Source organism: Camellia sinensis, chromosome 4 (assembly GCF_055761805.1).
Source record: "Camellia sinensis isolate YWXY chromosome 4, ASM5576180v1, whole genome shotgun sequence".
NCBI lineage: Eukaryota > Viridiplantae > Streptophyta > Magnoliopsida > Ericales > Theaceae > Camellia > Camellia sinensis.
Genome location: NC_138964.1, coordinates 172404699 through 172415890, shown reverse-complemented (window position 1 = coordinate 172415890; position 11192 = coordinate 172404699). Strand labels below are relative to the sequence as shown.

The 11192-nt window shown below is 41.0% G+C and overlaps 1 protein-coding gene across 1 annotated transcript; it reads left to right on the top strand.

Annotated features, from left to right (window-relative positions):
• Nucleotides 1–7856: 7856 nt before the first annotated feature.
• LOC145824232 (uncharacterized) lies at nucleotides 7857–9785 on the top strand. Its single transcript, XM_082923857.1, has one exon. It carries the CDS (start codon nucleotides 7857–7859, stop codon nucleotides 9783–9785), a length of 1929 nt encoding a protein of 642 aa, XP_082779983.1.
• Nucleotides 9786–11192: the final 1407 nt, after the last annotated feature.

The window sequence follows — 11192 nt, the reverse complement described above, 5'->3', positions numbered from 1 at the left end:
AGATGCCCTTTTCTGATCAAAACCCCCAAAGCTTTGGACAGGGGCATATAAAGTGGAGTGAAGGTTCTGGTATTTTTGGGAAGGTATTTGGTTGTTTGTGGGCTGCTTCCGGACGCACCGGAGAATGGTGTGGCTACCATATTTCTTGGGGAAGGGTTGGTGGTGACCATACTCACTTCGGAGGTCCAGGTAGTTGTAGTGCCACTCGGGCCTGCATTAGTGCTACGATTGAAAGTTCTGTGGGGCTGCTCCCGATCATTATCAATCAATCCTTGCTTTACGGCGTCCTCAATTTGCACCCCCATTTCGTGTAGATCAGAAAAGGTAGGGAAGGGGAGTACAATCATCTTTTGCATTAACTTCGGCTAAAGATTGCTCACAATCATCCGAATCTGGTCTTTGTCTGTGGGCCTTAAGGTCATCATCGAAGCCTTAGCCCGCCATCTGGTTACAAATTCCGAGAAGCTCTCTTTGGGTTCTTGTCTCGTTGTCTCGAGATCCTTGGTCGTAACCTCGATTTGTGTATTGTATGAGTACTGTAAGATGAACGCCTCAGCCATCTCATCCCAACTCCTCTTGACGTCATCTTCCAATTTGGCATACCATATGGCCGCTACACCCGACAGGGTTCGGCCAAATAGAGACAGCTTCTGCAGTCTAGTGAGGCCCATCGGCCTTAGGATGCCGGAAAACAATCTTAGGTGCACCATGGGGTCTCCAGACCCATCAAATCGATCAACGTGTGGCATCTTGAATCTGTCGAGCAGCGTCACGGCTGCATTGGTGTACCCATCTTCGATGTCAGGGATGGTCTTGACTCCCTGGGATCTTTTGAACATCTTTTCCAATTTACTCAATTTTAAGGCTGTGGGGTCCATTTCGAACTCAAAAGGAGAGTCCGATATATTGACAGGTGTGGGTGCCTTGGATAGTTGTGGTGGAATCGGGGGCGGAGCTGGCCCCGTTGGAAGGTCGGTATCCTCTTGGATATTTCGGGCATTCGGTGTTTCTTCGGGTATCGGAACCCTTGGTGGGGGAGGAACTTGTTGCGAAGCAGATGCTCCGTTTTGCTGTTGTAACCTCACGATCAACTCTGCTTGTTCACTCACAACCGTGGCTTGCTGTTTGGTGAACTCTGCTTGCCGAACAGCATCCTGCTGCATTATTTTCATGCTGTCTTGGAGTTGGCGCACCATCTCCTCTAAGCTAGCCATACTATTCTGCTCTGGTTGGATTACTGGTATATGTTCTCTTTCTGTAGGTGAAACAGGACCCTGATCCCTACTGAACTCAGGCGGGGTAGATAAGGCCCTCTGAACTGACTGTTGAACTGATGTCCTCTGCCCAGCTGTCCTCCGTCTAGTAACCGGGGGTAGGGAGCGGTACACTGGTTGTCCGTCTACCAGATCCTCAGATCGATGGAGCCGACGACCTCTAATCCAGAGTGCTTGGGGAATATCTGCCGGGTTGGAAGCAATGGTGCCAAACTACCTAGCAAAAAGATAAATAAAGCAGTAAATAAACAAACAATCGGACGGCATAACTGCATAAAATAAACACATACAACACGCAATTGGGCATTCACAATACACAGTTGGTAAGCCGAACACACTGTTCCCCGATACTGATCACTGTTCCCCAAATTTCTGTTCCCAACATACTGAACCTGATACCCACGGATATAACTGATTCTCGAATTCTGATACCAATGCCCTTAGGCCTGATGCCCTAGACTTGCAAACTGGTATGTACGTTCCTGTAGAGATATACTCTAAAAGCACATAGCAAGTAAGAAAGAGCCAAAACACCCCTATGTTGGGGTAGGGTTTCCCTGTCCTATTTTGTCAGGAGCTAGGGTTTCACTATGCACGCAGCAGTTTTCAAACAACCTAACATTGGGTAAGCAGCCTGTCCTAACTTGGAATGGTCACTATGGATCTGAATATGTACTAGGTCGAATGGTCAAAAAAGGGAGCCCCGGTAAAACCGGGGTTTGTGTTCCCATACTGTCAGAGCCCATAGCCGGTCAGCCTTATGGTCATGCCTTGAAAAGACAAGCCTCTGGCAAACCGTTCAGGAATGGCAGATGGCAAACACGGTGTCCTAGGCGCACCAATACACATGTAATGCAAAGAAACACATAAGCGTAATCAAAACGAGATATCACGAGTTCGAATCAAGCTCTCTAATCTCCCCAGCAGAGTCGCCAGAAACTGTAACCAGTCCGCGAGGGACCCCGCTACAGTTCGGACTTGATTTGTGTCACGGTTCTTAATCTTGAACCAAAGAGTCCAAATCCGACAAATCGTTTTGAGAAACAAATTTTTGAAAACAAGTGCCAAACATGGACTGCTTTGCCAGATATAGAGTCGCCACCTAAATATTTTTTAATGGGAAAATTTAGAAAACCCTGACTCGGTGCCGAAGGCCACATGTCCGTCATCACCGGAGTTGTCTCGGCTCGGGAGCTTGGGTACGATCGGGGAAGGTCAGCTATGAGCACCCCCTTTCGCCCGGTCCGAAGACCGGCCTCTACTAACCGTGATATCTGATTTTGAAAACGTTATGTGTTCTTATCCCGGTTATTAGCCTAGAATTACTATGCTATGCCCACAGCAAACAAGTATAGACTAGATTGCTTAATTTGGAAATAAGCATTGCATATCCGTTTGTTTTGAAAAGCGCTTTGGAATTTGCTACTCGCAAGTAGGCTAAAACACGGATTTCAATGAGTTTTTCCAACTCAAACAATCCAACCTTCACCCACAGGCATTCAAGCAATTTATCTCACGTAAGCATTTAGCCACATGGTAAGCATCCTGTCATGATAGCATTCACACTCATGCGAGATGCTAAAGCGAAAATACTTACATCGTACTCCGTGCCAAAACAATAAACTAGTTAACAAACATGCATGTCCTAGCTCATGTTAAATTGCCTAATGCAACACACACAGGGTGCAATCAAAGTAGGCTCAGCTAACCTAAACATGGCATATGAAATGCGATCAATTTGATGCACGTATTCAATTTTGAATTGAAGTACAAATGCAGTTAGCGTGATGTACCGAGCCTAATGCATGCAATACAAATGCATGAATGCACACATGCATAACATAAGGTATGCTAATTTTAAAAATGCCCTAGTCTACCACCATAAGCAGGTAAATAAAAGGGAAGAAAGACGTGAGGTTGGAAGAGATACACACACTCACGCACACTTATTACATAATTGCCCTCACTCGGAGGGACCAAATAAATATTACAGGCCGAATAATAAACAAATAAATTATTACAGAATTTCTAATTAATTAATAGAAAGAATGCAAAAAAAAGAAGGGGGTGGCCGCAGCCACTGCCTTGGGACGCGCGAATGATGCATGCTCGGAACCCGGCCCGCCTAGAAAACCCGTACCATACCCCTGCCACCTCTGTTTATACTGCCCTGTTTCTCTGAAAATTGCCAAAACCCTAGGACAGGTTCCTTGCATGCTGCAGAGCACCACCGGCTAGGGGAAATTCCCACCGGCAGTTCACAACTTTCATCGGCTGTTGATTGGGTCATCGGCATTTCAACAATGGCCGGTCGGCACTTAATTCTGCCGGTCGGCAGAAACTTCCTGCAGAAGACAGTTTTGACAGCAACAGAGGACAGACAGCATATGGCATAGGATTTCAGGCACATGTGAGCTTGGTCATGCTTCCCATCATGCTTGGAACTCAGGGAAGCATGGCCCTCGATCCTCGAGCCATCAATGGTGCATGATAGCCCAAGAGATCAAGCTTGCCATTTGATGTAAAAATGCATGCAATCACACAAATGAGGACTAAGACCCTATCATGCCGAAGTCAAGGGTCCCGATGACCGAGAGTTAAGGCACATTACATCACTCGTAGTATGAATGTTTCTTGACCCTCACACTTGGTTTGACACCCCAAACCAAATAATGTAATGCATGTTATGCAAACATGGCTCAAAATGCAACAATGAGATGGAAATGCAATGCATGCCAAATGTTATGCAACTAATATGGCAAGTATGCAATGCTAGGCATGCAAGATGTAAATGCAATGCAAACATGGACCATTTGAGCAATGGGATCAACATATTACAAGGCTTAATGAAGCAATCATGCAATGGACACGAGACGAGCATGCAAGAGGGCCTTAAACCATAAAGGGGCAGACCTTGATCCACCCCAAAACAGTGGCCAAAAGTGCCTAGAAAGGTGGACAAAACTCATGCCAACAAGCAAGCCAATGGTCCTAAAGTTAAGGCACAAAAGGAGGGCTTTTCACTTCCACCAACAAAACCACTCATGGCATGATTAAGACAAGTAAAAATAGAATTTTTACAGGCAAAAAAAGGACTCCAAACCCTCTTAATATGGCAGCTTAAATGGCTCCAAAGGGATGCATGCACCAAAGTTCGTATCTAGGCATAAAAGGCCCAACTCTCAAGGCATAAAAGAGGTCACACATGCACACATGTGAACATGATTTAGGGACTGAAGTGTGGTCCTAAATGATGCCAAAATCATGAAGATGGTTCAAGCTACACATGTTAGAGGTCAAAATGCTCAAAGCTTACAAGCCAAAACACAAAGGGATGACATCAAACAAGGCAAGCATGACTGAAATAGATGACCAACAGACCTCAAACATGATAAAATAAAGCCAAGACCTTCATAGAACTATGCCAACACATGCAAAAATCATGGCCTAAACACAAGATGCATTTCTAGGCCAAATAGGGAGATATAAAGCAAGTATATTAAGCATGTAAAAATCCACAAATCCGACCAAAAATAGAGATGACATATGACCTAAAAACACCCAAAAACCTCTGAAAAAGGGCTAAAACCAATCAAGCACATATGTTACCCTTTAAGCCAAAATGCAAGAAAATAAGACAATGAAGGGAGAGGGGTGTCCCTCCCCTATGCAAGACTTCAAACCACCTTCCTTACCACTGAAAATCCACTGGTTTTCAGCGGTGAGGAGACCAAAATACTTAAGCAAATAAGGCCTTGCCAAGGAGGCCACAAAAAGGGCAAATGAGGCCTAAGAGGGTAAGTTTGAACTCAAACCACCAAAGACCCTTAATGAAAGTTCTAAAGCATGAAAATACAAGCCTTTTTTATGTTATGCACAAAAACTAAATCAGCAAGAAAGACAGGTAAAAGACTAGTGCAAGTTTGGGGAAACTAAAGCAAGATGCTCACCCTTGAAGCACACCTCAAGAACAACCAATGCAGCCCTCTTCTTCTGATCAAAAATAGCCCCAAAACTCAAGAATCAACCCCCAAAGTCCCTCAATCTCAAAGCAAGGTGTAATAGTGTGTGTATTAGTGCAAAAGTAAGGTAAAATCACACTTTTAGGCCAAGAAACACACACAAAGGGAGAGAGAGAGGGAAATATAGAGAGAGGGTGTATCTATATGTGTAAGCTCTGGTTTTGCCTCCAAAGTTTCTAACCTAGAACAAGGAGAAGGCTTCTCCTCTTATAGAAGTCCCTCTTGCAAAGCTTATTCAACAAGCTTGCTTAGAGGGAGATCCCTCCATACACGTGTATGGAGGGAGGCAGAGTTGGTGCCAGCTATCACAGCTGGCACAAAATATCTACATAAAGTAGATGAACAGTAGTCGGCTGCCCAAAAATGCCATTTTGACTAAATTTAGTGCCGACCGGCAACAAAATGTGCCGACCGGCAAAAAAAGATGCCGACTGGCAAACTACAGTGCCGATGGAGACAAAAACCAGCCGGTGGCCTTTGGCCATGGCCAGTGGTATGTGGGGGTGCCTCACAAGGCATTCCCTACCCCTCTAAGGCAAAATGCGAGTGTTTGGTGCAAAACCAGACACTAAACGGTCGAGTTCGGAGATCCTGAGGCGAGGCGCGTAGCCGAGACCTCCGGGAACTCCAAACGAACACAAACATGGATGATCACCGAGTGTTCAAGCGGTGACGTCCAAGTCTTGAGGACGGTCAAAAATGGAGTGTCTATAACCACCAATATCATAATAAATACCCCAGCAAAAGATAATGCTTAAAACAACTTTACCTGCTGTGTTCTGTCACCATGAATGGTAGTAGCAGGAAACCCATTCATACACAACCAATGTTCCAGTGAATCAGCTCCTTTCTTCGTCTCCACAAAAACCAGAGTCAGAGCTTGCTGCAAAACCAAGTGCAGAAAAGCAACAATCATGTAGATAATGAAGGTCAAGTTTTAAAATTAGCTTAAAATATGAAACACCAATAAAAATGTTAAACAAAAAATTACCCTATTAACAACATTAAGAACACTAGCACTTGTATATCAAGAGATCAGCTCCTTTCTTTGTTTTGTTTATATATATATATATATAATCGGCATATATATATTATCCTCTGTTTTGTTTTAAGTCAGCAGTTTGGTTTGGTTTGTTTATAATATGTGATGCTCTGTTTTGTTTTAAGTTGTTCTCTCATAATTTTATATATATATATATATATATTATCAGCATAGAATATATAATTTTTTATATATCTTTTAAATGCACATATGCTCAATATATATATTTTTATATATATTATTTAAAGAGATTTAATCTGTCAGATTTTTTATTTCAGATTTTTTTTATTATTTTAAATTTTTTAATCTGTCAAATCTTTTTATTTCAGATTATTTTTATATCAGATTATTTTTATAGAGGTTTAATCTGTTAGATTTTTTTAAAGAGGTTTAATTGTTAAGTAAAGATGTTTAATAACAAAAAATGACAAAAATAACAAAAATCAATAACTTAAGGAAGACAAAATTTGACAACAACTGACCAACCTTAAACACACAACATTACCAAACAGGTCATGAATTAAGTAGTGACTTGAAAGCAATTTCTGTGTTCGTATTAATGCTAATAGTCCTAAAAATTTAAGCTTTTAGCACAGCAAATAAGGGTATAAAAAATTTCATAAAGCCACAATCCAAAACAACCAAACTGTTACATTCCACAAACCAACTTGGTAAAAGCACTTAAACATCAAACAGTAAATTAATTGAACCAAATTGAGCATAGTGAGAGTAGAGCACTAACAAAGGACAAAGTGGCTAGCTAATGACTACAAAATAAAAAATGATGAAAAAATATAGAGAAAAATTAGAAAATTACCATGGAAGACGACAAAAGGTAGAGAACATGTGGTTGTTAGTGTACAAGTCAAAGTGAAGATAAATAATTCCATGGCTTGGTTTGAACTTAGAGTTACTAAAGAACATATCAAGTGTGATGCTGTTACATGATCAGTTAAGTAGTGTGTACAAAGATCTCTCCTAAAAACTTAATGGATGGATAGAGGAAAGAATTAGTAACTCTAAGTTCACCTTCTCTTTAAAACGAAGGCAATAAAAATAAGAAAATAGAAGAAATGAAAGGAAGAACAAATAATATTGTGCCTGCTTATCTTCTTTTCCAATTATATCGTTATTAGAGAAATCTGAAGCCACAGTTACACACCATAATCAATATTGCCTCTATAAACAGTCCAATCAACTAAGATTCTTTTTATTTCTTCAAAAATAACTAGTTTCCTAAATGAGCAAATTTTCTTTTATTCCTTTTAATGTACTAATGTTGTAAACTTGTCAGGAACCATTTTTTTTTCTACTCTATCCTTTCCCATAATACTTCCATCTTAATCTATGTTATATACTTGGAGAAATAAGGAAAGATTAGAGATAGACAACGTCATATGATTTTCTTTGTATGATACACATTGTGCATTCCTAAATGGAATAGGTTAATAGTACACATGATGCGTTTTATGACATAAACAAATTAAAAAAAACTTGATCTTTCATTTGTGATCAGACATGGACAAGAGTTGGATTGCATTGGGTAAGACACCTGATGGAAGGATGAGTCAGCCATTTATTGATGGGGTGACATCATTTATCAAATTTGCAATGGCAGTTGTTGACCAGGAAGGTAAAATTCCGTGCCCATGTTTGAACTGTGTGAACTATTATTCCCAAAATCGTCGAAATGTGCAAATTCATTTGCTTCAATATGGGATTATGCAAACGTACACTATTTGGCATGAGCACGGGGAACCACGTGTATCAAATGAGGCTCATCATGAAATGGCAATTGATGAAGATGAGGTTTTAGGTGGTATTGATGCCTTAGTGGAAGATCGAATAAGAGGAGAACCCAATGATGCACCCCAGAATCAGGAAGTACAAACGTTTGATAAACTATTGAATGATGTCAAACGTGAGGTGTACTTAGGTTGCACAAACTACACTCTGTTGAAGTTTGTCATCGAGCTGCTTAATATAAAGGTAACAAACCACTGGAGCAATAAGTCGGTTAACACACTATTGGAGTTTTTAACAAAACTTTTACCAAAAGATAATTTGGTTCCAAAGTCATTTTATGAAGCTAAGAAAATACTTCGAGATTTGGGCTTGTCATATGAGTTAATTGATGCTTGTATAAATGATTGTGTACTCTTTTGGAAGGAAAATGCAAGGTTAGATAAATGTCCAAAATGTAAGGCATCCAGATACAAGATCAATCGTGGCAGGGATAAGAAGATTCTCCATAAGGTGTTGCGGTACTTCCCATTAACACCAAGGTTGAAAAGATTGTACATGTCAAGAAAGACTGCTGAGGACATGAGATGGCACAAGGAGAAATGTATAGATGACGGAGTATTGAGACATCTCGCCAATAGTGATGAATGGAAGGAATTTGATGTGCAACATCCTCAGTTTGCCCTGGAGCCTCGAAATGTGAGGCTAGGGTTGGCTGTTGATGGGTTCAATCCTTTCGGGAACATGAGCAACTCGTATAGTTTATGGCCTGTAGTACTCATTCCTTATAACTTGCCACCTTGGTTGGTTATGAAAGATCCCTTTCTTATGATGTCACTACTTATTCCTGGAGAATCACAACCAGGGATCGATATTGATGTCTACATGAGACCTCTGGTGGATGAATTGAATGAGTTGTGGGAAAATGGTGCATTATCTTACGATGCCGTAACTGGTGAGTCTTTCCAGATGCGTGCAGCTTTGATGTGGACTATACACGACTGGCCCGCAATTGGTGACATATCTGGGTGGAGAAAAAAGGGTCATTATTCTTGCTACACTTGCAATGATGAACCATATTTTCAATCCTTGAAAGGTAAGACTGCATACACTAACCATCAATGCTACTTGCCTCAAAACCACCCCGAAAGGCGAAAGAGTAAGGCTTACAATGGTAAGCATGAGAAGCGAAAGAGATCTTTAAAGTTACCAGTGGAAAAGATATTAGAGCAATTGGATAGAGTGACAGGTGTCACATATGGGAAGCATCCAAGAAATAAGAAAAGACTCCGTCAGGCACCAAATTGGACAAAGGTAAGCATCTTGTATGAGTTACCATACTGGAAGAAACGGAAGCTTCGACACAACATTGATGTTATGCACGTCGAGAAGAATTTTAGTGAAAATACTTTTGGAACTATGTTAGGCATTGATGGAAAGAACAAAGACACCGACAAAGCACGGATGGACTTGGAAGATATGGGTATAAGGAAAGAGTTGTGGTTAACACGTCGTCCTGATGGAACTTATGTCAAACCTAGGGCAATCTTTTCATTGACCCCTGAAGAGAGGGAGGGTTTCTTTGAATTCTTGAAATCAGTGAAGTATCCGGATGGCTATGCTGCAAACATATCAGGATCAGTGAATGCGAGAAATGGTAAATTAACAGGCTTGAAAAGTCATGACTGCCATGTACACATATAACGGATTCTTCCAATTGGAATGCGTGGTTACATAGACAAAGAGATTAGTAAAACACTATTTGAGTTAGGTAGCTTTTTCCAGGATTTGTGCTCAAGGACACTGCACCGTAATGAACTTGAGAAATTAGAGGAACGTATAGTACACATATTATGCAAGCTTGAAAAGATCTTTCCTCCAGCCTTCTTTGATGTGATGGTTCACTTGGCCGTTCACTTGCCGCGTGAGGCTATTCTTGGAGGACCGGTGCAATATCGATGGATGTACCAGATTGAAAGGTAATTGTTAAATTGAAAGGTTCGTAATTATATGTTGCATGTGTAACCTTGCTCTTAACTAATTCTCTTTTCAAGGTTTCTCGAAGCTTTAAAAAAGTTTGTTACAAACCGAGCTCGACCAGAAGGTTCAATCGCAGAGGCTTACATTGTCAAAGAGTGCATTACTTTTTGTTCAATGTATGTTGATGGGATCGAAACAGTGCATACACTACAAGAAAAGGAGGCAGAAAAGACGGAAGCTTTTGCGACGGCTCGTTTCCCGTCGCAAAAGATGACCTTTTGCGATAGCAGATTAACCCGTCGCTAAAAAGGGTATTTAGCGACGGCAGTTTTACCGTCGACAATAAACTGTACGAGGAGTGTCATTATATGGGATTATTAGGGACGGCATTTCCTACCGTCGCAAAAAAATATTTTTTTGGAGACGGCAAAATGTTTCTGTCGCAAATAGTTAGTCATTTGCGACGGCAAAAATGTCCGTCGCAAAAAAATATCAAAAACGCGCCGGTTTAGCAATACGTAATTACCATTTGCGACGGTTTAAAATGTACCGTCGCAAAAAAATAATGACAAAACTTTTGCCCCGCTCTCCCCAATTTTGGCGCTCGGTGATTTCGATAGAAATCCCTAATTCTTCGAAATCCCTAAATCTATGAAGTCCCTCAAACTTTGAATCATTTGGATCAAAATCCCTAAATCTTCGACTTCGCCTATCAGCCGTCGCCAGCCATCTTCAACCCAGCTTTCAGAGCTTCTTCTCCGACGAAGTTCTTCGGCTTCGGCGACCCCTCCAATCGATCCTCTCTCTGCATGCTCAAAACCACAGTTCTTGGAAGCTTCGAAAATCGCAACAATGGTGCTTCTGCTGACTCTTCTCTGAGGACTCAAATTCAACTTCAACTTCAACTTCGACTTCAACTTCAACTTCAACTTCGTTCAACTTCACTTTGTTCAGGTATCTGTTCACATTCTCAAAATAGAGGTTGAACTCATTTTTTTTGATTACCTGTGTTTTATATCATATCATCATTCTCAAAATAGAAGATGAAGCTCACTGTATATTAACCTTGTTGTAGACAAAAGTATAGAGGTTGAACTCATTTTTTTTATTACCTCTGTTCACATTCTCTCT

Bases quoted from the DNA above. Each gene is read 5' to 3' on its own strand.
- LOC145824232 (XM_082923857.1), top strand. From the start codon at position 7,857: ATGGACAAGAGTTGGATTGCATTGGGTAAGACACCTGATGGAAGGATG.